Consider the following 27,325-nt stretch of genomic DNA (forward strand, 5'->3'; position numbering starts at 1 on the left):
TGCGCTCCTTCCAAGGGTCACCCTGGCCTGGCCCGTCAGCTGCCTGGGCAAGAGAGAAGTGGCTGCTGGTCTGTGGCCAAGCTGAGGCACTCTTAGAAAGGGATGGTGACTCAGCTGTCAGCACACATCTCAGCAGATTGGCAAGGACTGAAATACTTGGGAACAGATGGAGCTGGCGAGGCTGTGGGCAAACAGCCCCCCCCCCCCCCCCCCCCCCCCCCCTGCTCCCGCCACTTATCTGGTAAGATGGGTACTGCCACTGGGTTGTAAATGTAAATGACTTTTGACTCAACCTTAACACTTCTAGGAATTTTTTTCTTCTGAGTCTGCTCATGTGCCAAATGAGGTATCTATACAATTCCACAGGCTACGGTGCTGCTGTCAAAGCCAGAGAGTGGCCATAGCCCAAGTGTCCCATATGAGGACTTATTCAATAGAGGATGACATAGCCTCACACTGGAATATTATACACTTGTGAAAAAGAACCAGGCCCTCTGTACTGGTTACTTTGATGTCAATTTGACAGAGGCTAAAGCTGTTGGAGACGAGGGAAGTTCAATTAAGTTTCAATAAGATCAGGTTAGGTGAGCCTATTGGGCATTTTCTTAATCAGTGATTGACATGGGAGGGCCCAGCCCATGGTGGGTGGTGCCACCCCTCAGCTGGTGGTCCTGGGTTCTATAAGAAAGCAAGCTGAGCAAACTATGAGGAGCAAGCCAGTAAGCAGCTCCCCTCCATGGCCTCTGCATCAGCTCCTGCCTCCAGGTTCCTGCCCTGACTTCCTTCAATGATGGATTATGACCTAGAAACTGTAAAGTGAAATCAACTCTTTCCTCTCCAAGTAGCTTTTGGTCCTGGTGTTTATCACACCAATGGAAACCCTAATCAAGACACCTCCCCTGTTTACTTTCTCACAGGGGCTTATCTCCTAGACACGTTAATATATGAAAGAGCAAAGCCAAGTGCAGACACAATTTCATACAAAGGTATGAAAAGAACACACGTGTCATTTGTCTGTTTATACAGGAGGTGTTAGAACACACACAAAAAACAACCAATACTGTTGCTCTCTAAGGTTGGCATTAAGAAGAAAAATGTATTAGCGAGGATATTTGGTGGCTTTAGATTTTTTTTTAATATTTTCCTACATATCTTTAGTTTTATATGTTTATAAAAATATTTAGGGTTTTATATTTTACCCATCTTTAGAACATGGAACACAATGCCCTTCCTGGTAGTAACGGGGATGTAAGATGTGGAAAAATGGCAAGTTCCCAAACACTGGCAAACATGACACATCCAGAATTGAAGCTTGTCCTCGAACCCCAGCCCAGCCCTCTTGGCTTCGCTTCCAGGCCAATGGCTCTGGGATCCCATGCTCCCCTCCCCTCTCTCACCCTCACAAGGAGTTGTGAGAACCCAGGACGCTGCCAGTGCGTCCACTTACCTGCTCCTTCTCTGAATACGGATTGTTGAGGACCACGGGGACATTGCCTTTCCCCCACAGGTCATTGAAGACTCGGTCATTGTCACTGCCCAGGGGCAGGGCTTTGGGCGGCTTGCCATCCAGGTCTCTGAAAAGCAAGGGCGGGGGAGGGGAGGGTGAGGAAGAGTGATAGCAGGGTGGTGGCCTTGATCTGGGAGCCCTGAGTCTGTAGAGAACCCCAGCTCACTTATAGGTCTCCTCTGTGTAGCCTGTGGGCCCACACATCTTCATCAGGGACACCGTCCCCCACCCCCACCCCAGTGCCACAGGGAAGGCAGTTCCGGGCTGACATGCAATGTCTGTGGCTTCAGCATGGCTGCCACATAGACATCACTCAGCCCTCCTCCCACTTCCCGGGTCTGAGAATCTGGCATCTCCCAGATCTGTCAGCATCACCGTCATCAGGTATGTACTGTACACCCTATCCACTCAGGACAGCTTGTGATGAGAAAGTCAGGGCAAGGGATGGGTGGGAGTCCTGCAGGCTGGACCCAAGACTCATTCTGATCTTGACCAAGGCTTTGGGCTTCTTTAACAAGAAATCACCAGCTTAGGAGACAGAGCAATGAAAATAATATCACTCAGCATGGTGTCTAGAGTTAATTAGCATTCACCACATGTCAGGCACTATATGTATGGTTCATGAGTGTGTGAGTGTGTGTGTGTGTGTGTGTGTGTGTGTGTGTGTGTGTGTGTGTGTGTATGTGCAGGAGTATGTGGAGGCCCAAGATGAGCCTCAGGTGTTATTCCTCAGGAGCCATCCAACTTGCTTTATGAATCTCTCACAAGTATAGAGATCATGGATTTGATGGGACCACGGAATAGGAAACCCCATCCATTCCCCTGCCTCTGCATCTCCAGTGCTCAGGAGCCTCCCTTCATGTGGATTCTGGGAACCAAACCCAGGTCCTCACATTTGCAAGGCAAACTCTCTACCAGCTGAATGGTCACCTTACCCCTCGGTGTGTGTTTGACTCATCTACCCCTTGAGATGGTCCATGGGGTGGGAGTAAGAATTAGCTCCCATCATCACACATTCACAGACGGTGCAGATGAGAAACAGAAGTCAGGGGCTGTGGAGGTTAGAGCTGCTCTCAATGCCAGAGTCTAGGATGAGATGGAAGACAAGTCTCTGGCCATGCTGGTGGGGAATTACCTTGGCTGGGTCAACTCATACGGAAAGACCCATCTTGACCGAGGGCTGTTCCCAGGGATTATGGACTGTAAAATACTAGAGAGTGAACTGAGGCCCAGCATGCATCACTCAATGCTTCCTGACAGAGCACACAACGTGACCAGCTGCCTCAAGCTCCTGCTGCCTATGGTGAACTGCAACCTAGAACTGTGAGCTACAGACCCCCATGCCTTAGCTTGCTCCTGCCATGTTATTTTATCATGGCGATGGGAAATGACTCATCCCAGCGGCCAAGGTCCCAGGTGGTCAGTGGTAAAGACCAAAGCTTCTGGCTCACTGCTTACCCTCACGTCGAAGTAGAGGCTCCTAGGACTGTTTATCCACCACTGTCACCACCATCACCACCCTCAGAAACAAATCTCTGGCTTTCCTTTCTCATCAGCAGGAACACTACCACCAGTGACACCCTCACTGTCATAATCATGAGCTTTGTCACATCATCAACATCATTTTCACCATCACTATACCACGACCACCATCACCACCGTGGTCACACATCATCGCCAACATCAACATCATCACCATCGTCAACATAACTATCTTCGATATAACCACCACCCATCACAACAATCCATCAATCATCACCACATCATCATCCTTGCATCTAAATACAAAAATACTGCATCAACTAGCATTTCACCACCACGATCACCACCATCATCACCACCATCATCACATCACCATCACTGGTATCCAAACCATCACATCACTATCATCTTCGTCATCACCATGGCCAGTATCACTATCATGGCCACCATCATCATCACTATCATCACCATCCTCATTGTGCGGTGGCTTGAAAGAAAATGGCCCCCCAAAGGGGTGGCACTATTAGGAGGTGTGGCCTTGCTGGAGGAGGTATAACACTGTGGGGGTGGGCTTTGAGGTCTCCTATGCTCAAGCTATGCCCAGTGTCACAGTTCACTTCCTGTTGCCTGTGGATCAAGATGTAGAACTCTCAGCTCCTCCAGCACCATGCCTGCCTGCATGCCACTATGTTTCCCACCATGATGATAATGGACTAAACCTCTGAAGTGTAAGCCACCCAAATTAAAAGCTTTCCTTTATAAGAGTTGCTGTGGTCATGGTGTCTCTTCACAGCAGCAGAAACCCTATGATACCAATCATCAACACCATCATTGCTACCCAAGCCATCACTATCACTATCATCTTGACTATCATCATCATCACCATCATTGCTACTATAACCATCAACATATCATATGATCACCATTACCATCACCATTTCCTCACCTTCTTCACCATGATGACCACCACCACCTTCGATCTCACCACTACCAGCATCACAATAAGAATCACATGAGAAAGCCGAGGTCCAGATACAGAAAGTCATTAGCTCACATTACACGGTCCTCAACCACAGGCTTGGGCCTGACTCCAGAATGTGATCGCTTGCATAGGAAGCCCCATTGGCTTCCTGACCTTTCTTCTGATCGGCCCAGGCTAAGGCTATGATAGCAAGGCCCTGTAGGGTAGCCAGCCTCAGGGATGAATACTGGACCACATTACCCAGATGCCTATGTTACCTCTGTCCTTTCTTATGAGGGCTGACCTGTTCCCCTCTGTCTATTGACCTTGCATCCAACTGCAGATGTACCTTATTGTCACACCCTATCCCTAACTTCAAGCCACTCATCTATTTTGTGTCCCCTGTGGGTATTGGTTGCAGGCATGGGGCCTGTCTCTTGTCTAGCTCTCTGTGTTAACCTTCCCAGCTTTGGGGACTCCCCCTAACCAGGTCTGTGTGGATTGTCATTTAGGAGGAATCAGGAGCTGGGAGGCTGGTTCTGAATGCAGGGCCCTGAGTGGTTCCCCTTTGCACGGCTCTGATGGGGCCAGCCCACCCCTTCTAGCTGGGTTTCCCCTGGCCCCTCTGGCCCATGGCTCAGCCACTTCTGTTCTTCTGCTGGGTGAGGATTACATCAGAGGGAACATTCTGTCTCACCCTCTTTAAAATGTCACCAAAGCATCCCTAGAGTGGTTCTCGATGGCCAGCATTTCCCAAGTCAACGGATTACCTGTGCAGCAATTAACTAGGGAACGGGCTGTAGAAGGCCGCTTCAAATGTCACTCAGCTCCATTTCAGCTCTGTTGTTCCTGAGCTGACAGCGTCATGTGACCACAAATGGGGGCCTCAGCCAACAAGGGAAGAGGTTAATGCATTTGAGGACGTCTGTAATGTACCAGGTACTTGTACACAGTTATCTCATCTCATTTCAACAGCCATTCGCTGCTCTTGGTTTCAGACAAGAGAGCACAGCCCAGAGAGGCAATGTGTGTTCCCTAGAGGCCCACAGCTTGAAGCCGAGGTATAAGTTGAGGTCTGATGGCTGGCTGTTAGCTCACATCCCTTCTGAGATTACAAAAGGGGCCGGGAGGGGGAAGAAAGACAAGTCAAGATACTTGGATTTTCAGCCACAGGTGACAGAACAAGAGCCTCAGCATTTGTGAGGTCCATCACCTAGGCAACTGGGGTGGGTCCTCTTGGGGCCTTGCAGGAAGGAGCTCACAGGTTTAACATCTATTTTTTGTGTTTTTCCTTCCTTCCTCCTTTCCTCTCTCCTTCCTCCCTTCATCTCTCCTTCCTCTCGCCTTCCTCTTCTTCTTCTTCCTCTTCCTCCTCCTCCTCCTCTTTTCCTTTTCTTTCTTTTTCTGTTATGAACACCTTTGTTCAAAGAATGCACTTGGATGGGTTGGCTAACACATGCTGATTTTAGAATCATGTATGATGAACAGGGGTGGACATTTTTAGTATGGAGCCCAGGGAATGCCAGAGCTGAGCTATCTGATCTCCATGCTCTCAGGACAAATTCAGGAGTAGACCTCCTGACCCACAGCCTGTAGGAGAGGGGCTGTGGAGGACCTGGTACCCCAGGGGTTCGTCTGCATGATGAGGGCTCCTGAAGCATCCCATGGGGTCTGCTCACAGTGGCACCCATGTAGTATCCACAGTGGGGACTGGGCAAACCAGGTTTGACCCTTGGCTTTGCTTAGTAAGCCAGGTGAATCTGGACATGGAACTAGCCCCAGTGTGTCACTTATTGAGAGTTGATAACAGCATGGGTAATGACTGAGCGAGAGGACCCTCCTGGCACAGGGCTGGGGGAACCTGCTAGTGACTCTCCAACATTCTCCATCCTTTGTTCACAGAGTCTTCTAACCTTCAGGGTCTTTTGTCACTGTCCAGGCTATAGTCAGCCATGATGGACATGCTTTCTGCCTGTACCATCAGGTATGGTCACTAGTCACACGTGGCCACTAGACACTTCCAAAGTACAGGTCTGCAGTAAATGGAGCTAGATTGCCATAATTCCCAACCTGATCTCCACTCTCCCCTCCTCTGTGTGCCCTTTGTCCACCCCCAGCTGAGTGCTGCCTCTGCTCACCCTTCAAAGCACATGGGACACCCACCTCTGCAGGGTACTGCATGACGTCACGTGTGTACAGTGCCTGGCACATAGCACAAATAAGACACTAGCTATAATGACGCTCCTCAGCAACGAAGGAAACTGCAGCTCAGAGAGATTGGGTCACTTGTCCAAGGTCACATACCCAGTGAGGGAAGTTTGCAAAGCTGTTTTTTTTTGTTTTCCTCTTATAGCTAGGCATCCTGGGGCATGGGGGTACACAGCAGACCCTGGAGGTGCATCTGGCTAAACCACATACTCATGAAGAGTTGTGGGCATTTTCTTAAAAAATAATATTTGAGTGTATGAATGAGAGAGGGAGGGGGAGAGAGAGAGAGAGAGAGAGAGAGAGAGAGAGAGAGAGAGAGGAGAGAGAGAGACAGAGAGAGAGAGACTGAGAGACAGACAGAGACAGACATACAGAGTATCACAGCATGTGTGTGGAGGTCAGAGGAAAACTTATGGAGTGAGTCTATTCTCCCATAGCCTGGGGATCAAACTCAGGTCAACAAGGCAGCAGGCACCTTTACCTGCACTGCCAACTTGCAGGGCCCAGAACTTTAAATTAGGTGCTAGACACTTCCCATCAATGAAGGAAGAGCGTTGACTCCATCCACTGAGTAAATGCAGGCTTGGTGATTTTTTTTTTATTATTTCCCCAGGGGTGGGGTGGGGATACTAAGAGCCCACTGAAGCAGGTTGTCTCTTGACTTCTGGCAAGGGTAGATGGATGACTTTATTTGGTCATCACTCATGGGTCCAGGGCCTGCTTGTCCAGCTGCTTCGAATTGCCTTGATGTAGTTGGAACTATCTGGGCCTCAACTATGGAGGTGTGAAGCCAGAGACCTTGTAGTGAGCTCGGTCCCAGGCCTTGAGGGTTAGTGAGCTTCCTGTCTCACTCTGTGGCACACCTCATGATGTGACAAAGATATCCGAGGACACTGTGCTGAGATGTGCCCTAGCCACGTACCATGTCAGTATCCTGAACCTGGAGGTCTTCAGCACAGGGTATTTGGGAATCTCTCACAGAACTCATGGACAGGTAGCCTAGTCTGACTCCTCAGAAAGTTCAAATGGCTGACCACTGGCCAAGCCTGGGGACCTGGCAAGGAACAGGTGTGTCAGGCCTGTGTCTAGGCTCCGGGAAGGTAGAGGCAGTTACCAGACGATGGGGTTATTGCGGAGCAGCTGGCCTTGGCGGAAAGCCTGGCCCAGCTTTCCAAGGATGTGTTGGCTCACTCATTCCCATCCTCCTTGCCCTGCGCTGGCTTTTCATTGCTACCTTGACCTGGTCTCAGACGCTGGGGCCCGAGTAATACAAAGACCCCACGTTTATGGAGGTGGGATGTGGCAGCCTTGGCCAAGCTTTCCCTTGGCTACAGCAGGGTGCTGTCACCCTGATGAGGAGGTCTTATTAAATAAATTCAGAGGTTTTTCTATATTGAGACAGGCCCAGGCTGGCTTTAAATTCCCTGGGTAGTCAAGGATGACCTTGAACTTCTGAGCTTCCTGCTTTATCCCCTGAGTGATAGGATTATATCACACCTGGTTTATGAGGTATGGGGCTGAAGCAAGGACTGTGCATGCTAGGAAAATACTCTACACCCTCAGTCATTCTTTTTATTTTTTCAGACAGCCTTACTATGTTGCCCAGGCTGGCTTCAAACTTGCCACCCTTGGGCCTCAGCTCTCCTAGGTCTTGAGATTACAGGGTAGGCTGTAAAGTTTGCTTTTGAGAACGGGAATCCTACAAGGGATGCTGAAGATGGAAAAGAGAGGTAGGGTAGTGGGGCTCAGTCACCACCACGACTCTAATTACTGATACCCCCAAGATGGGCAGGACCCTTAAGCCTAAACCTGCAAGAGTAGGTAAGTAAAGAAATTGGGGGTAACAGGCTGGGTTTGGATGTAGGAGAACAGGAGAGTTCCTATGCCTTGACGCAACATCTGTCCTGTCCCACCTGGACATGGAGTGTGTGAACAGCCAGACTTATACAGCACAGGTGCTCTCAGTATTCTTAGGGGCTATGTGTCTGAAGAGCAGTGATGTCTGGGAGGTGGCTCAGTGAGTAAGTACCTTAGTCCAAGTGTGAGGACCTTAGTGCAAGCCTGAGGACCTTAGTGCAAACAGTAGGACCTCTCTGCAAAGGTGAGGACCTTTGTGCAAGTGTGAGGATGTCCGTGCAAGCCTGAGGACCTTAGTACAAGCATTAGGACCTCTCTGCAAAGGTGAGGACCTTTGTCCAAGTGTGAGGATCTTCGTGCAAGCATGAGGACCTTAGTACAAGCATTGGGACCTCTCTGCAAAGGTGAGGACCTTTGTGCAAGTGTGAGGATGTCCGTGCAAGCCTGAGGACCTTAGTACAAGCCTGAAGACCTTAGTGCAAGCATTAGGACCCCTCTGCAAAGGTGAGGACCTTTGTGCAAGTGTGAGGATCTTCATGCAAGCCTGAGGACCTTAGTGCAAGCCTGAAGACCTTAGTGCAAGTCTGAGGACCTGAGTTTGATCCTCGGTGCTCCCACAGAAAGCTCCACCCACTGTTTACCCTGCATCCCTTGGAGCCTTCCTTTACCTCTTTGAACCCTTCATGCTGGTCCCTGCCTCCGGATCTCTGCACCCACCCTACCATCTTGCCAGGCTGCCCTCATACCCAGCTTTCACATGACTGGCACCTCTGTCTTCCCCCACCTAACATTCTCCCCCCTTCTGAGCAACTTCCCCCCAAATCTCTGGCCTATTTCCTCCCTGGCATGAGTCACTGGAAGAGATGACGGCAAACGTCTATTTGTCTATTCTTCATGTCTCTGATGTGACTCGGGGAGGGGAGAGCTCCCTGAGCAAGTCTCCAGCTCTGAGAGCAGAACCAGGGGCAAGACTGTGTTTGCTCAAAACCTCACTTGGGTGGAAGGCGGCGAGAAGCCCGCTGGGGACATGTCAATTTTGGGAAGGTAGACACGTGAGTGAGTTCTTCCACAGCTCATTCAGGATGAAGGGCTGAGTGTCCAAGTAACAAGACAGAAAGGGGACAAGGCAGGGGAGGACAGATTGGGGAAGACACGCGTGTCTGATGAGGGGGAGAAGGGAAGTCACTCTGGGTTGTGGCGGGGAAGTTTGTGGGAGAGCTTTTGCATTCCCCTTCAGAGCTGTGTGTGCAACACGCACCAACCCAGGCAGCCTGGAGCCAGCCCAGATGAGGGTCACTCTGAGGTCACACACACTCACACATGCATGTGCAAGCATGAGGACCTTCATGCATGTACATGTGTGTGAGAGCATGTGTGTGCACATGTGTGTGTGAAGGTCACTGGGAACTCTCCAATTAAGCAGGACTGCTTGATCAGCAAACTGTGCAGGAATCTGGCTGTCTCTGTCTCTCTAGCACTTTTGATGTGGATGCCTCAGATCTGAGCCCAGTTCCTCATGTTTGTGTGGCGAGCACTTTCCCCACTGAGCATCTCCTCTGCCCCCTCTTGGGCACCTTGGTAAGCAAACACTAATGAACTACATAAAAACAGGCCAGTTACCTTGCCCTGCTACAGGAAGAACGGACCCGGGATCCCAGCTCTTCCATGATGATGGCTGGAAGGTTGGGAAACCCACAGAACCCATCAAAGAGGCTCTTCTGTAACTCAGGTGGCCCCTCCTTCTCATCTTGAAGGATGACAAACCTTGGTCATCTTGCCTTACATTATTTACCCCAAGCCAGAGCAATTTCAAGGTCTTAGTTTCCCTTCCAGACTCAGATGAAATATTCTGACAGCTTCAGACACCCAGTGGCCAGTAGCCAAATGTACTGTGGGCAACAGGGCCATCTATCTATGAGGCCACAGAGGTCAAGAGCACAGCCTCAGGCCTGAGTCTGGTTTGGTGGTTTGCTAGCTGTATGGCCCGGGACAAACAACAGAACCTCTTTGAACCCTGCTTAATTCATCATGGAAATGGGACACTTTTAAGAAGGAAACGGGATTGACAGAGAGATGTTAGTATGGGGCCAGCTTCCCCAGGAGTGGGCATACGACACAATCCTCCAACCCAGGTTTGCCACAGAGTGGGTGTCCTGCTTATTATCCCCCTCCCACAGCTGTTTCTTTTGTCCTTTAACTCCAGACACTTATTGAGAGGCTTGTAGGTTACACTCAGGGCTGTGTGACCCTGGCTAGGTGGCTTTGGCTCTCTGATCCTCAGTTTGCTCACTTAGAAAACCGGGCTGAAGCCATGTGTCCTACTTCTACAGCACCATTTGCATGACCTCTGAAGGGGTATGTAGGGACTGACCGAGGGCCTTGCAAAAGTGAACAGGGGGGTGGGCAGGTTTTCTGATCATAGGGCCAGGATGACCGGCTGTTCCAGATGGATGCTGGCCCAAGGACCTTGGCCTCCTTAGAACCCTGCCTCAGGGCAGCAAGCTGAGCAACCTTGATATCCCCTGACACTTTTTAAAGTGACCGCTCTCAAATACAGAAGGTACCAGAAGTCTGGGTTTGCAGTCTCCTGGGACCACTTGGCTCCTGGGGTGAGGGCATTTGGCTGTCATTCTATAGTAGCACATCACCTTTGGTCCCCATTAACCCCAGTGATGGAGCAGAAAGCAAATCTACTCATAGCAGGAATGAAGGGCAGCAGAACCGATACAGGGAACACCCTGTACTAGCCAGTGGCTGCTGCTCCGGATGGCCTTAGGAGTCACTGGCTGATAAGTGTATCCTGAATGTGGGATCTGGGTACAATAGGAAATGGCTCAGTGTGGCAACCATTCATCCAGCCTCTAAGTTGCCAGTGACAATCCTCAGCCCCAAACGGCATCTGGTCAGGGAGGTCAATGGGAGTATAAGATATTCCCCATAGCTGTGTGCACCAAGGGTCCCTGATGGTCTCAGGGATGCCAGTGTGAGACTGACCCTAAGGACAATGTGAAATGGACTCTGGCATTTGATTTCAGCCCCCAGGAGGCTGTGTGGTAGTGGGTTGGGGACATTCTGGGCTGCTGCTCTCTGCGTTTAGGGGTGTTCCTTATATTATAGAGGTGGTACCATGTGGGGACAGAGGGACATGCCATGCCAAGGATAAATTCCGCCTAAGGAGCCAGGCCCTCAATAAGCACAGGACCTTCAATAAGCCAGGCCCTCAATAAGCACAGACGGAAAGCCGGCAGAAGTTTCTGGGCTCTGCCATACGATACCAATGGCTTTGATCTTCCAAATGTGAGTCCATAGAAACTGGGAGTTACCAAGTGAAGCCAGGCTGACCTGTTGTCTCGTTGAAAATTGCTCATTTCAGAAAATTGCATCACAAACCCTGACACCACTGTGGCACTTGGGATACCAAGACGACACATCTATATCCTTCTATATCTGAAGCTCCTGTGTGTGTAACAGGTCTGGGTCCAGGCACACACCTTTGGCCTGCTGGCTGAGGTCCCCCATGTGCACCAACACCATCAATGGCTGCCTCTTTCTTTAGGAGATTGACACTGTCCTTTGTATCACGGTTAGGACATGAAGTGTCTGAAAATGTCAAGTAGGGGTGGGCTCCGCCAATCATATGCTAGCTTCCGGCTAGTAAGGTGGGCTTGGGTAGGACATGTGCATAAACCGCCAAGCTAGGGGAACAAGTGTCGTTAAGAAATGTCACCCGTTCCCTAGAACCTGTTCCTCTGAGCGGCTTCCCAGGGCTCTGAGCCTTCCGGGGTGGCTTTCTCTCAAACCTCGGCTTATCTATGACGTTTGGCTAAGCCACTCGGCATGTGCAAGGTAGATCTGGGTAGCCAGAGGGAGGCACACGATGGGAGAGAGATTTACGGAGCCACCCCCAAGTCAGAAAAAAATGGGTCCAGGGGCAGTGTCCTATGTCACGCTGGCTGTGCCTCCTTGGAGGAAGAAAGGCAGGCGATGGTTTCTGTGGAACGGAGTATGGAGTTTGTTTACAGTGCTCTTTTTGCTCCGTAACTACCCCAGCACCCCATGTTCTGGAAGGCAGCCATGCTCATCACTTATACATACCACTAGTCTTATACCAACGACTCTATAGTCTAGGTGGCACTTTTGTGTCACTTCCAGTGTCACCTGAGGGACAGGGTCAAATTAGTCACATGACGGGCGGGGAGTACTCCAGCACTTACTGTGGGTCTTCCAGGGGAGGACCCGCATCATATGGGGTCTGGGAGTGCAAGACTGTCTGAAATAGAACCCAAGGGGTCCTTCTACCCATAGTCTCGGACCCAGCTGCCAATCCAAGTCAAATGTATGAACCATGGATACACCCAATGGTCAGCGGCCATTGGCCAGAGACTCGACCATACTGGCTAAGACAGAGTCTCATGGAAAACCCTCTGAACTTGTCTTCTGCTAAGGAATAGGGTTAGTTGACTAGGACCAGCTTGTGTCATGCACACAACAGATACAACTCCGGAGTCCGGGTGCACCACATGGCTTCAGTGAGTGTCGCAGATGCGTGCAGGTTTGAATTCAGAGTGGCCCCATCCCCATCTTGGCAGCCTGGAGCAGGGCTACTGAGTTTGATGGCGGGAGAGGCATAGGGAATTCCCTAATTGTGGGACACACAACTCTCTGACTGCCAGGGCCAGCTGTTCCTCCCTCAGACGGAGCTGGCAACACCCGCAGCTCTGCTGGATGCCTTTCACCAGAGACTCCCAAAGCAGTGGTTTGGTGAACAAGAGGAGTCACCAGTACTTTAGGGTCTACCTCCAGGGTCCCAGACTGGAAGACTGTGGTTTAGGGTGCTGGACTAATTCTGCAGTCTTTCCCTCTCCTTGGAAGCCTCTCTTGTCCTTAGCTGGCTACAGAGAAGAGAAAGCAGAGTGGGTTTTAGAGTTCAGCTCTCCTCTGCTCTCTTTCCCAGGATCATGGCATGAGCTACCTGCCCAGTGAGCTCTGTGCACATGCCTCTCAGTCCCTGCTCAGTATCAACAAAGCCATTTCTACCTCTCTCAACCCCACCCTTGATACATCCTTCCCACATCCCACCTTATGTGACGTTGGGAGATTTCATGGGACAAACACACGAAGACACAATTCCCTGGACCATGGTTATTAATGACTCCCGGTTTCACGGCAAGAGCCATGTCTTCACATGGATGTCTGCTCACCTTGCATGACCAGGATCTCCAGGGAGAGATGAAGGGTGGCCAAGCCATGTGGGTGGGCAGGCTGGCTCCTGGGTTGCCAGGTGGAACCTCCACATTCACACCTCCACACAAGCACACACTTTGTGTATCTTACCTGTCCACCTGGACTCCTGTGTCTTTCATCTCTGCTTTGGCTGGTCCCTCTCTGCTGACTGCTTTGCCTCCGCTATTGAGGAGGCAAAGCACAGGCTCTATCTCTTTGAGTAGTTCATCATGGTCTCCACTGTCCTGGAGACTGGCCTTGGTACTTTTCATTGTAGGGTCAATGGCCAGACCATTAGCCTGGGAGACTGAGCCAGCTTCCTGTCCATTGCCTTGGGCATGCTGAGGCCCATTACCCGGACCTGTGACCCTGCCTGCTGCTAATGGCTGGTCTTTGCTGGCTGACGGTTGGTGGGACAGATCGACGGCTTTGGTGGGGGGGGCCCAGGGGCTGGGTCACCCGGATGGTCTTGGGGGTTCCATCCCCCGTGAAGGTGGTCTCCAGGTGTGTAGTGAAGCCCTCAGGGCCCCTCAAAATGAGGACCACGTGGGTCTCAGAGGCAATGCCTCTGAGTACCTCCAGGGCACTGTCATAGCTGAGGTCCACCAGGGGCCGGCCATTGACGGCGAGAATGATGTCTCCGGCTTGGATAAGGCCGCTCTGCTCCGCGGCACCTCCTCGAATCAGATCTGAGATGATCACGGGTGGCTTGCTGACCCGTTCCTTCACCAGGAAGCCCAGACCCCCGACTTTGCGTTTGAAGAGACGGACAGAAATGACATTGGGTTGGACCTGCTGAACCCCAAATGTGTGTTCTTCCATGGTGTCTGTGTCCTTTGGAAGGCCTCCAGGCTAAGATGACTCCTGTAGGAGACCTGAGCTACTCCGGAAAAAGGGCTGGTTACAGAATTTTAGTCGCCTCTGTCTTTGACGTCAACTTGGCGTCACCGGCTCATTGCCATTCAGCCTTGGGTGGCATGATTTCATGTGTCCCCACCTCCTTCCTTGTTCTCTAAGGAAGCCAATGTCCACCAGGCAGATGTCAGGAGCAATGAAGGGCTGTGTCCCCAAGCAACAGGTCAGGAGGACTGGGGGCTTGCTGCGTCTTATGACCGTGTCTAAAGTGACACACAAGCATGGGGACTAGTCTCTGGGCATCTTGGTCACCAGCTTGTCAAATGCAGATGTGATGTAGGGGTTTCTGGATCTGATGAGTAGAAAGAAGAGAGCAGGTGAGGAGAGAGAGGGAGAGAGTGCAGCAGAGCACCCCATACCTCAGAACTAGGATGGAAGACACTGAGTCATGGATGCCTGGGGTGCTGAAGCTGGCCTTCCTTGAGGGGACACCCACCTTTGTTAGCACAGGCTACTTGGCTTTATCCCTGTGATCAAAGCCCTCAGGGACCAAACAGCCTCCCTGGGACACCACAGTCAAGATAGCCAGGCAACCCTAGAGACCCAAGGGTAAGAATTCTCAACCTTTTATCTTTCCCAGCATGGGATCCACGGCTCTGACTTATCACACTGTCCTCAGTGCCCTGGGTTTTGCAAACAGTTCCCATTCACAGCTCAGAAGCTCTTCTGGCACCAATTTTTGGGCTCCCCACTCTGGAACCTACCCACCAACCTCCACCTCCACCATCACCAAGAACAAAACCCACTGGATAGATTCAGAGGCTGCATTAAGCGGTACCATGGACAGAGGATTCCAACTAATCCCGGCAACAGGTTCCCTCATTATTAGCTCATTTCAATTTCAAAAATAGACACTTTGTCATGTTAAGAAGACTTTCGAGACAAAGAGCTAGGTCCACACAAAGCTCTGGAGTACATTTGTTCCCCACATACCACATGAAAAAACCCCAGTGAGGGAATATGAGGAAGACAGACTGTGACCCTCTGGGCTTAGTAATGGCACCTAACACGCTCAATCAATATCCACTGACGGGAGACTAACACAGGAGTTTCTGAATACATCTATTCTCAATAGTTATTCTTCCTCCTTTGATGTCCACAGAAACCCACCCCTAGACCTGGAGCCCCAACTTGAAAGACGTCTCAGTGCCTGGTCCAAGGTCACATAGAGCAGGCGGTGGAGGGACAGACCAGCTTCCCTTTCAAGCCTGAGCTTCGAAACTTACCCGATAATTACTCCCAATGCATATTTTCACAGCTCCGTATTTAAGTTCTCTAAACTGCTATCCATTTTTCAAAGCATCACTTGTCCCAGGGTAGGGACTTGGGGTGATGTTTACAGTGTTAAAGGCCAGCAGGGGCCAAGCTGTAGCATGGTGGTAGGCTCAGATCAGGCAAACGCAAAGGAGCTGTGTGTATGGGAAGCTGTGGGCTGTGACAGGTGATCTGTTAGTGGTGGGCTGGGTAGGGATGGGGGGGGGGAACAAGCCAATCCTTACATCCGTTTCTCTTCTCCCCTCCAAGCCCCGGTTCTACCCGTATCCCTAGGCTCTTCTTTCCAGCATCCTCACCATGCCTTAGCACAAGGAGGGCCGCCCATCTGCTGGCATGACTGACAAACCCAAAACCTTGCTTCCTTTTGCTTTTGCACCTTCCCAGGGCCACCCCAGGGCTGAGCCAGCAGAAACAAGTGCCCACTGCCTCCGAGAACTGGAGCTGACTACAGAGGTTCCCCCTGCCTTTCAGAAGAGGTCCTCCCTTCCTCCTCCAGGGCCCCTTGAAGGAGGCTGGTTAGTGTTTTTGCAGCTTGTATTACGTAACCCCACCAGCCGCTCTGTGTGGGTTGGGGAGTAACGAATCCCTGGCCCAGCCCAGGCCGCTTTCTCCATCTGGCGCGGCTCTGTGTGTGTGTTTCTCTCTGTGTATTCATGCATCGCCCTCACGCTGTGGCATTTCTCTGCTGTGCGTGGCCCTGGTGTCAGTAGCCTGAGTATGTTTTAGCATCTTGCTGCCTAGGCTCTGGTGTGCAGGGAAAAGCACCCAGGACCACCATGCTCTCCCTTGTCTAGAAGGACGTGTTCTCTCTCTTGCTTCCTTAGCTCCCCATAAGTGCTCCATCTTCTGGGGACCAAACTCCAGCCAAAGGTGGAGACAGCTGGGGCTCTAGAGCTCTCTCTGGGGTCCACATTTGGCTCTGGGCTCCATTCTTTAATGGGAGAAGGGTCTGGAAGGGGAGGCAAGGACCCCAAGCTCACTTATTACCAACCCTGGCTTAGGTCAGACAGTGTGCCTTAGTAAAGGACAGTGTGTGGATCTGGCCTTTGGTGTGCCTTGATTAAAACGAAACAAACCAGAAACAAAGCATGTCACGGTGTCTCCCACCTTCAGCCATGCTCAGCTTACCCTCTGTCTCTGCAGTCTTCTAGAAACAGGGGGCCTCTTGGCAGGTGGCTGGGAAACTAGGATCCATCCTTCCCTCCCTCCTCCCTCCCCCTCCCTCCCTCTCTCCCTCCCTTCCTCCCTCCCTCTCTCCCTCCCTTCCTCCCTCCCTCTCTCCCTTTCTTCATGTGGTACAGGGGATGGAATCCAGGGCTTCATGTATATGCTAGACTATATCCCTTCTTAATTTTTATTTTGAGACAGGGTCTGCTGAAGTTGCCTAGGCTGAACTTGAACACACTCGGTAGTCCAGGCAGGCCTTGAACTTGCCATGCTCCTGCCTCAGTAGCTGGGATTACAGGCCTGAGCACTTGCCACAGTCTTGACCCCACAGTGACCTGGCTTTTTCTTTTTTCCTACCTAGAAGAACCATTCCATCTGCCATCGTGTCTTGTTCTTAGCCTGACCAGAGTCAAGTTCACCTGCCTTCCTTTGCAGGTAGACACAAGAAACTTTGTAGGGACGCTTATGTGTCCCACTTTGCAAACATCCAGGTCCCCCGAGTCTCCGCAGCCTGGCTCTGTCTGTGTTTCTGAGTGGGCTTCCTGTTTGCCCTGAGCCTTATTTCCCTTATCTGTAAAATGGTTCTTTAGTAGCAGCCACCAGCTGATTAACCCGGGGAATGGACAGGCACAGAAAATACAGGGAAAGTCATGCCACGGAGAGGAACATCGCCTGGAAAACCCGTCTTTGTTTATTATTATATAACATGGTGATTTGGACTCCCTGGATTTTAATCAGTACGGTTTGGTATTCTGTCTTTTGCTTCCCCTCAATCACAGTCCTTTTGTGACATCTCTAAGGGCATCCTTCCTTGCAAAGGGCACTGAGGACTCTCACCTGGTTCCTTCGGGAGCATCATCTACAGGGATATAGGGAGAGAGAGAGAGAGAGAATCTAGGCTGAACGGTCCTGCCAAGTTGCTGCCACTTTTGGGAGCTGGGATTCTAAACAAATCTCTCTCAATCCCCCCCCCCCCCACCCCCACACACACGTGCACGGTACGTACCATGGAAACCACACCTGGGCATGAGCCTCTGCTGAGTACTTCACTCATTCTGGGAGTGTTTATTTCCTTTACCTTGCCCTGAGGAAATAAGGGGACGACTGCCAGGGAGGAGGAAGCAGCCAAAATAGGGAGTGTCTGATGTCGCCTCCTTCTTGTGTGACCTTGGGCGGGCAGCTCCTCACCCTGGGTCTCATTTCTACAAGGGGAGGAATGGGGATGGTAGGAGTTCTTGGCTAGGAAGGGTGCCAAGCCCTCTGCGGGGATTTGATTCTATCCGTTTACAGCCATCATAGGAATGAAGAGCCGTTCTCATCCTTGCCTTGCTGGTGGATGAGGGTTGCAGAGGTGAACTCTCCTTGCTGTTCTTCTGGTTTTGCCTTGTTTTAGAAGGTTACACTTTATGAAGTTATTTCCTGTTCGGCTAAATTATCAGTAGGCTCTTAAGAAGATGAGAGGAAAGAGGGGAGACTCCAGAGAAGTTTAATAGTCATGGTTAGATCTAGGCCAAATGCCAATTTCAGACACGATGGCACCTCCATCTCTCCCCAAAGCATGCCCTCCACCATGGCCTCACATTTCAGCCCTATGCTGCTCAAGGTCACGCCCAGGGGCTCTACTCATGTACACACAGGATGAACGTAAGCTGCTCTGGGTATCATTTGTCCTGGTTTGTTATGTTTGTTGTGGTTTTCCTATTGGCACACTTTCCATTTCTAGACCAGGATGAAGATGAGCCATTGAGAGCCTAGTATAGCTCATTCATTGAAAAACAAGGAACAGAGAAGTCTGGAGACTACAGGAGCATGCTCAGTGTTGTGAACTCAAGTGGAAACACGGGTATCTGAAATTCCCAGGAAGAAGGGGTCTGGGTGAGATGGAAGAGAGAAAACCCTTGCCTGTGTTAAAGCGACTACAGGCTGAAGGACTGAACTTTGAGACTATGAAGAGTTAGAATGTTGCAGATCAGAGCCAGATCATCTCTGGCTAATTCTGGTGCCTTTGGAAGTTGCCCTTTTACACCCCTGTGTTGGGCCCAATGTCCTTGTGACTATCAAAACTTTAGAGAGGATTCTTAGCCAGCCACTAGCTCCCCCAATCCCAAAGCTAAAGATATCGTCGGATGTTACATAGGCCCACAGTGGAATCTCCCAGGCTTTGCTGTGACTGCCCCCTCGCGCCCAGACTAATAAGTCCGGTAAACACTTCCAGAGTCTTCTAGTCTGTAGCTAATGAATCTCATGTAGCCACTTTCATGACAGAACATGGAATTTGGGGAAACCTGAATCTCTGTCCCTAAGCTGTGGTGGTCACTCAAATGTGGCTCCAAAATAAACTCTCTTGCTCCCTTTGGGGTGAGAATTGTGGGTTTTTTGTTTTTTTTTTGCATTAATCATCATTATCAGATGATGGTGAGCCACAGGGTCTGAGATGGCAGCTGCTCACTGTATGTTGGTTGGGCTTCCTTCACTGTGGCTAAGATGTTCTGGAAAAATCCAAGTACACATTGTGCTTCAAGGACTTGTATGAGAAAGAGATTGCAAAACATATCAGTTTTTTTTTTTTTTTCTGAGTTAGGTTTTTTTTTTAAAAACTATGTTAGCCCAGGCTAGCCTTGAACTCATGACCCACTTGATGACAGCTTCCCAAGGGCTAGCATTACCACATTATATATAAATTTAAAATAATGTTTCCATCTAGAAATGATACTGTTATGGATCTATTAGGCTAAGCAGAATTATGGAAATCAGTTTTCCTTCATTAGCTTTTTATTATTTATTTAGTTAGTTATTAGTTACGTATATTTTTGTGATGCTGAGGATGCCAGGTGCACGCCAGGCAGGTGCCATCCCACTCAGCTGCAACCCTCTCTCTTCCTTTACTAAGCTTCTTTTCAGTGTGATTACTACAAAGCTGAACAGTTTGTCACGGCTCTTACCACACTGTCATCAGACACTGTGGGTCCAACTGTGACGATGAGGCCAGTGGCCTGACCCAGCAGGTAAAAGCTCTTATCACCAAGCCTGATGATCTGAGTTCAATCCCCGCAATCCATACAGTGGGAGCAGAGGTCGACACCTCCAAGTTGTCCTCCGACCTCCACATGTGCCCGTGGCAAGCATGCCCACCCAATGAATACACAAATATTAGTGAGGTCCCTACAATCTCTCCTCCCTCTTGTTCCTTAGGAATCTACTGGAGACTTAGCTGGGCACAGGTATGGGAGGAAATGATGGAGGAGAAAACCTATCGATACACAGGAGAGGTTAGAAATGGGTGTGTCTAGGACTAATATTCTAGTTCCTGGAGCGCTTGTCTCTGGGCATCAGATGAAATCTAACATCTATATGCAAGGAGTGTGTTTTGGAGAACAAGATGGGCATCTGCAGATCAGAACGGAGCCATCCTATTCCGTGTCGGGTGAGAAAAATGCATGCATGGTAAATTCTGTACATGTATACACAGTGATCATTCTGGAAAGGACAGGTATCCATGCATGCATCTTCCCAAGGCCCTGCAAGTCAGAAGTCGGTGGGCACACCCTCGTCACCAAACACCTTTCCTCATACTGGAATGTCAGCTCACTTAGGTCCTAAGCACAGATGCATTTATATTTTAAACAAACAGTATGAAAGAAAACAAAACCTAGCCTGTTTGCAGTCTGCACAGCCACAAGGTCGCCCTCGGAGCCACAGCTTTGTGTGGCAGTCTCTCTCTGATCTTAGGTAAAAACACATTTCAAGTTCTCAAGTCTTAAAAAGCACAAGACACAGCCTCCCCTGATACAAACAAAAGACAACAAGCTGCGCCCCCTTTTAACAATACCCCAACAACCAACTTCCATAGTCTTTAATTTGCAGCCTTTTAAGATCCAAGTTGAAGCCATCTCTCCCACGCCAGCAAGCCAGAGCCCCAAGCCTGCCACGCCCCCACAAGTCAGCAGGGTGTGTGCTGACATCCTGTGCCTTGGGGATCCCAGAGATGAGTCTCTGGGTCCTATTGTGAATCACGCAAGCAAACTGTGGAGCCCCTCCCCCCCTTCGGGGCTGCAACCTCCTGAGAATGACTTTGACTTTCTCAGACTGAATCCACAGCTGGGCAGGAAGAGTTTGAGCTCAGAGTAGGACGGAGGAGGGCTGTAGAATTCTGATCCTCATGGCTGGGGGACTGGGCAGGGGATGGGCCCTCTCTTACACTGTTGCTTCGTACAGACTCTTTAATATTTGACAATATCGCCCCTCAATTTAAAATGCACATACCTTTGGTCTGGCTATCGAGAATTTGGACTTTCTCCTTCAGATAAACCACAGAGAACATCAATAAGCACACACAAACACACACACACACACACACACACACACAGGGGTAGACATGCACATATGAACACATACATACATGTGCATGAATACACATTTCATACATACCTTCATGCACACATACATACACATGTCTAAGGACTCACCAATCCGTCAAGGAAAAGTAAACGCGCAGTGTGGTGTCTGTGTCATTTTGGGCAGGTGCTAAGCTGGGGTGGGGCTAATCTGCAAGGATCCATCAGGATAACCCCCAGATAACCCTGCTGCTGACCAGACACAGTAGCCAACAGTCCTCTAAAACCTTGCCTGCCTACCCACAGATCAGGGCAGCTCCCCGACCTCATCAGACAAGTTTCTTTGTGCTGCGGATGTGTGAGGTGCAGGAATTCAAAACTGGTCAAGGTGCAGAGAGTGAGGGTCCGTGGAGTACTCAGCCACAAAGTGGACATCTAGGTCACTCACTCCCCACCCCTGCCGAGGCTCAGGGAACATCACAGAAGAGGCGTGGAAGGAGAGTGAGAACCAGAGGCCGGGGACACTGGAGCGAAACAGTGTCTTCTGTGTATGACAGGATGGCTGCATCCGCAAACTCCCTGCAGCTGTGGCTGCCTGTATAAGACCAAGCCAGTCAACATGGGATTGGGACTGTCTGTACAGCTGTCAAGCCAGGTACAGCATGGAATCGGAAGAGGTTCACGAGACCCACCCCAAACTGAGCCGCAACTGACACCGAATGGCGTCTGGGTCAGGAAGAGTCAGTTTTCTTTAAGGGGTAGCTCTGGACAGACTGACCATGCTCCAGAACATGGCCTGACATCCAGGAGTATGTGGGTAGCACAAATCAGAGTAAATGGGTTGAGAGAGAGAGGAGAGAGGGAGGGAGAGAGGGAGAGAGATGGGGGGGGGACAAGAAATTGGGGGTGGGTAGGGAGGTGGGGTGGCTCTGGGAGGAGTTAGGGTGAACCTTTTCAAAATACATTGTATAAAGTTCTTGAAGAATAAAATGCTTTTTAAAAAGTCAATGAGGAATGATCTTTGAGATGTATTACTCTGCTGGGTGGTGGTGGCACACACCGTTAATCCCAGCACAGGTAGAGTCAGGTGGATCTCTATGATTTCAAGGCCCACCTGGTCTATAGAGTGAGTTTCAGGACAGTCAGGGTGACAAAGAGAAACTCTGTCTTGAAAATAAAAAAAAAAAAAAAAAAGAAACAAAAAAGATTTATTATTCCATTTAATGTGGACCCTACTAACATATGTACTTACGAATCCAATTTGCCTATCCATACATACCCAGCCAGGCCCTTGGCATCAGTGGCTGTTTCTGGGAAAGGGGTGGGATTCGGGTAGAAAAGGGAACCTTACTTTTTGGCTATTCTTTTACACTTGGTTATTGATAACTGCTTTGATTATTGTTTAATATCACTTTTCCCAAACAGGACAAGGTCTTGGAAGCCAGGCTGTCTCTACTTGGCTTCACAATGGCGGGGAAGTTACTCAACCTCTCTGAGTCTGCATCACGGTCTGTAAAACAGAGTTGATGGTAATGCTAGTATCTGCGGATGGAGGGAGATGAGAGTTATTAGGGTCTGATTTTTTAATGTTCCATGGACTGTGGAATGTATCCAATAAAAGGTCCTTGTAATTTCCTTGTAGCCGATTCTGACTATTGAGCATTCATCTTTAAACAAAGCGTCTTTGGTATCTGGTAGATGCGTGTTGTTCCAGGCACTTTGTACTGTGGATACGTGGACTGATCCCGAGTCCCGGGAGAGTGAGTGTCTGTTCCCAAGCCACCAACTCCTCCTTGGAATGGAGAATGAGTAGAATGGAGAATGCTGGGATGTTGATCCCGAGAGACACAGGCAGAGACATTCAAGCCCCCAAACTCAGTAATGAGCCAGCCCTGTGAGGAAGGTTTGGAGATGTCACTATCTACCACCCTGGGAGAGGTACAGGGCTCTGTCCCCATGCTGGAAGAGACAGGGGAGTCGCAGATCTTTCATCTTGGCTTGGCTTCCCAAACTCAATTACCAGAGCTAGCTCAGCCACCTGTATGCTACTACATCCGTCACAATGACAGAAAGTTCCAGAGTTCAGAGCAGAGGCTTCGCCATTGCCTTCTGCTCATCTCTCACCCTAGCCAGGCCTGCCCCATCACTGGGTAGAGGTCAAAGCGTGAATCCGGAGCCAGAAAAAACCTGGGATGTAGGTTCACTTTCTGCTAGCCTCAGATTCCTCATCTGGGAGGCAGGAATGTTGATGGGCTCCATCTATGAATTATGGGGGACAACTAAGTGCGTATGTGCTCAGGGGGGTTATCCGGGACTCATGTGTACCACTCTTAACTGTCACCTTTAGAGTCACTTTAGGCTAGTAGTCAAGACACACAAAACTCAGTGCCCCAGAATTATTTACAACAGCCAGGGAAGAGCGCCAGCATAGATGTCCATCAACAGATGAGTGGATTAAAGAAAATGCGGGGCATGTGTGTGTAATGGAGTTTTGTTTATTTGTAAAGAATGAAATTATGTCATTTTTTTCCCTCCCAGTGAAATGGATAGGACTGGAAGTCATCATGTTAAATGAAATAAGTCAGACTCAGAAAGACAAATTGAGGCTGAAGTGTGCCGTGAATCCGAGTCATCATCCTGCATGACCCAGGGAGGTCCTATCTCAAAAAACAAAACCGAAAAGTGGGGCGGGGTGGGGGCTTACACATTTTCTCTTATGTGAAATCTAGATTAAGTCATTTTTAGGATGGCAAAGTTGAAAAGGAACTATTTGTGGGGAGGAAAGGATCAGCCCAAGAGTCGTAATGAAGCCTATTATTTTGTTTTGTACAATGACTAAAAACGCCCTTTGAACAATCTGATAGTGATGGTGAAACTTGGAGGCACTGTATGTGGGCTGTGGTCAGATTCTGACTTGGTAAAGATGGGAGGAAATTCCAGGGGGCCACGGGAGCCCAGGCAGGAGCTGTTCCAGGTACTGTGTGGTCAGCACTGGGTAGTGACCATGAGGGAGCAGGGCAGAGGGCAGGGTGCAGAGTGGAGAAGGCAGGCCAGCCCTGGGGATGTGGTGACTGATGGGCCAGAGGGCTGAGGGAGAGGGTGGCATCTTCAGAGATTCCTTGGCTTCAGTTTCCACGTAGGTGGGGTAGGAAATAATTTCCTAGAGGAACGCAACCTTGTGTGATGGGAGAAAATCGTAACAGTGAGCAAAAGTCATTTGAGAAATTGTGCTTTTTGCGTCCTGATGCGTGATTTGATGGTGGTCTGCAGGATCGTGGGAGTCAACACTTTGTGATCCTTGACTCCCACTATTCTGAGAGCCCAAGGGGATGACAGAAAAAATACTTGATCAGGTCCATTCTCTGGCATTGTCCCTGCCTGGCGGATGGATGCCAGGCATGTTGTCTAACCACCTGACTCTCAATTTTCTTGTGAAATTGAAAAGGTAGTCAGAAGTAGTTCCTGAGGATTTTGTAAAGATTCAAGCAGGTGGATACTGTCGAGAACACTCTGTAAACCATCATGTCAGATGTAATGACACCGCTGGGTCCTTGTCTCTAAGGAGACATCGAGCACATCATGCCCCAAATTGCAGCTGAGTGTTAACTAAAGATTCAGTAAACTCCCCCCTCTCCTGCCTATCATGCTTGGATGCAATGCGGGTGGGAGGGTGGTGAAGTTAGGTCCAGAATGTGGGAAAATGGGCTCTTGGAAGGATACAAGGTAAAAACCTCTATTTAAGGCACTCTTGGTATTAAGCCCCTTAACTTCAAAGACGCCCATTGACAAGCTGCTGCATCCACAAGGTTCTGAACTCGCCACAGAAGAATTTCGGCAAAGGGAGAAAACACGGCAATGGAGGGGGAGATATGCCTGTCCTAAGACAGTTATGTCCATAATACCAATAAATCAAACAGGGTCAAATCTGAGCAAAAGCTTAAGGCTCTCAAATAACAACATGGGTGTGGGGACAAGGTCCCAGGACAGGAGAAACTAGTCCCAAAGGCAGGTATGGGCCCAATATACATCTGCTGTTTATATGGCTCTCAGACAGAGTCTACTTTTAATTGAAGAATTTAATAATACAATTTACTCTCTTCTTAGAAGATATTAGTCTGGAAGCATGTAATACTTATTTCTGAATACATGTTCAAGTTCCAGAAACATCTTCTATTAAATATTATTTAGGTTTTTAAACATATGAAATTAGTAGTATTATGGATGAATTGTACCAATCCCAAATGTTATGACTTTAATATTCTGAACACTTTTTGTAGAGAGTGTCTTAATTTTAACAAATTAATAAGATGGGGTCCCACATATCCCAAACTGGCCTTGAATTCACTGTATGGCCGAGGATGACCTTGCACCTCAGGCGCTCTTGCGTCTGTCTTCCAAGTGCTGGGATCATAGACGTAAGCAACCATGCCTGGTATATGTGCTGGGGATCAAAGCCAAGACCTCTTGCTAGGCAAGAACTCTACCAACTGAGGGACATCTCTAGCTCTAGCAGGATCTTTAGTGAGTGATCTAACTGAACTTAAAAGAAATCCCAAAAGACACGATATTATTTATCTCCTCTTTATAGAGGGAAACAAGCCTCGGAGACACTAAGGAAGGCGGCTGACATCGATGGAGTCAATGGTGGGGGGGGGGGCACAAACTGAGTTTGTCTAAACGTGATGTCTTTGCTCTTTAGTCATTTTCCAACTAGTACTGCATGCTTGTGACTTAAGCAACCTGACTACAGAGGCGACCTGCAGTCTCAGTGCCTGGAAGGTGAGAGGGACTCTGGGCTGTTCCCTTCAGTCCTGTCTTGGAGTCTGAGAATGTCCTTAGGGCTCAGGAATCTCAGAACATCAGAGTCAAATGCTTAGGAGTTCACCAGGCAAAGAGTCTATGGCATTACAGTTTTCCAAATGCTCCAGGTAGCAACAGGGACTAAGGGGAGAAGTGTGCAGATCAAGGTGACTGGTGAGTTCAAGCTCACAGCTAGAGACAGGCTTCAGAGAGTTCCTCAGACTGCCGGAGCTGGGATCAAACTCAGGACCCCCAGACTCATCCAGGCTCTCGTTCATTTTCTTATCTCCTCTTGAATGTCAGAAAGCGGGCTGCAGATTTTGGCCTCTTTCTATCTAGATGCTCCAGGACTATCTAAAAAAGCCCAGATGGTTACAAATTGATTTCCTCTCCTTTCTAGTGAATGACCCTCAAGTACTACTGGCATCTTAGGATGGAGAACAGGGTATTGGAAGGACTCACAGGTGCTGGCCAGGTGAATGGACTCTAGCCACTTCAGAAAGTAAATGTTTCAAAGGTCAATTTCATGATTATGATAAAAGGCTGTATGTCAGTGTTGTGAGGGAGCTATAAAGCACAGTATAGCATTTTTAAACTAAAAGAATAAAACTAAAATGAAGAACATGGTCTTGGGAAAACCTGCTACAATTCTCTCATCAACTGCTTTTATTGGGCAACTACTTTGTTCCCCCAAACAGAACCAAAATGCCTGGTGAACCAAATGAGCTGTGAGGTTGGATGCTACTTGCAGACAGAGGTCTTGTTTTTTGGGTTTATTGTATCCTCGTTGAGATGCCTGGGGCTCAGCACATCTTAGGTGCCCAACAACTGAGGAACTGAGCCTTTACATCTACAGAATCAAACCAGTGAGGACTGTGATGGAACGGGAGAGCCTGGGATGTCCAGCGTCTGGCAGTTCCAGCAGGGATTTGCCCCAAAAGAGAGAAGAGAATAAAATCCCTTCCTTTCCTTCCAGGAGCTACGGGGGAGGAGGGATGGAGGTGGCCTGCCAAAGGGAAGAGTCAGCTGGACTTCATGGGTCCAGGAAACCAATCACAGACCCAGAAAAAGGGGAGTTGAAAAAGAGGGGTCTCTGTGAAATCACCAGGGATGGATATCACCTGGTGTCCTGCTTCCCAAAGCCTAGTCCGCAGGCCAGCATCACCATCAGAGATATAAACCCTCAAGCCCCACCCAGATGCCCCACTTCACATGCCTCAGATTCACTTGCAGAGGACCAAAGAAGCATTTGAGACACTTGGGTCCTAGTTTACTTCCAAATGCCTGGTGCACCTTCAAGCACTAGTCAGTCTTTCAAAGCCTCAAGCAGAAGTCTTCCAGGTAGCAACTGTGATAATACTAGGTTGAATCATACAAAATTTGACAATTCTGTGACCTACAAAGATGACAGTTTCAAATGAAACTCCAATTTCAGCTCAATCTACACCCTGTTCTGAACAAAAGCATTTCTGATCTGGGATATGAAGCTTAAAAAAAAAAAAAAGGCTCTGGCCAGAGTCTATTTATAACAGCCCACAGGTACGCAGGTGAGCTATATGTGGTCCACAACATTGAGTCCCCCTTCAATTTACAAAG

General features: G+C 49.4%; 1 protein-coding gene across 1 annotated transcript in view; it reads right to left on the minus strand.

The window, feature by feature from the left end:
• Positions 1 to 27,325, minus strand: part of Nos1 (nitric oxide synthase 1) — a 110,191-nt gene that overhangs the window by 73,388 nt on the left and 9,478 nt on the right. Inside the window, 3 exon segments of the mRNA XM_036172049.1 lie at positions 1,448 to 1,574; positions 13,350 to 13,678; positions 13,680 to 14,445. Of these exon segments, the coding sequence (XP_036027942.1) occupies positions 1,448 to 1,574; positions 13,350 to 13,678; positions 13,680 to 14,060 (837 nt within the window). The 5' untranslated portion in view covers positions 14,061 to 14,445.

The sequence above is a fragment of the Onychomys torridus genome, chromosome 22, assembly GCF_903995425.1.
Source record: "Onychomys torridus chromosome 22, mOncTor1.1, whole genome shotgun sequence".
Classification (NCBI taxonomy): Eukaryota; Metazoa; Chordata; class Mammalia; order Rodentia; family Cricetidae; genus Onychomys; species Onychomys torridus.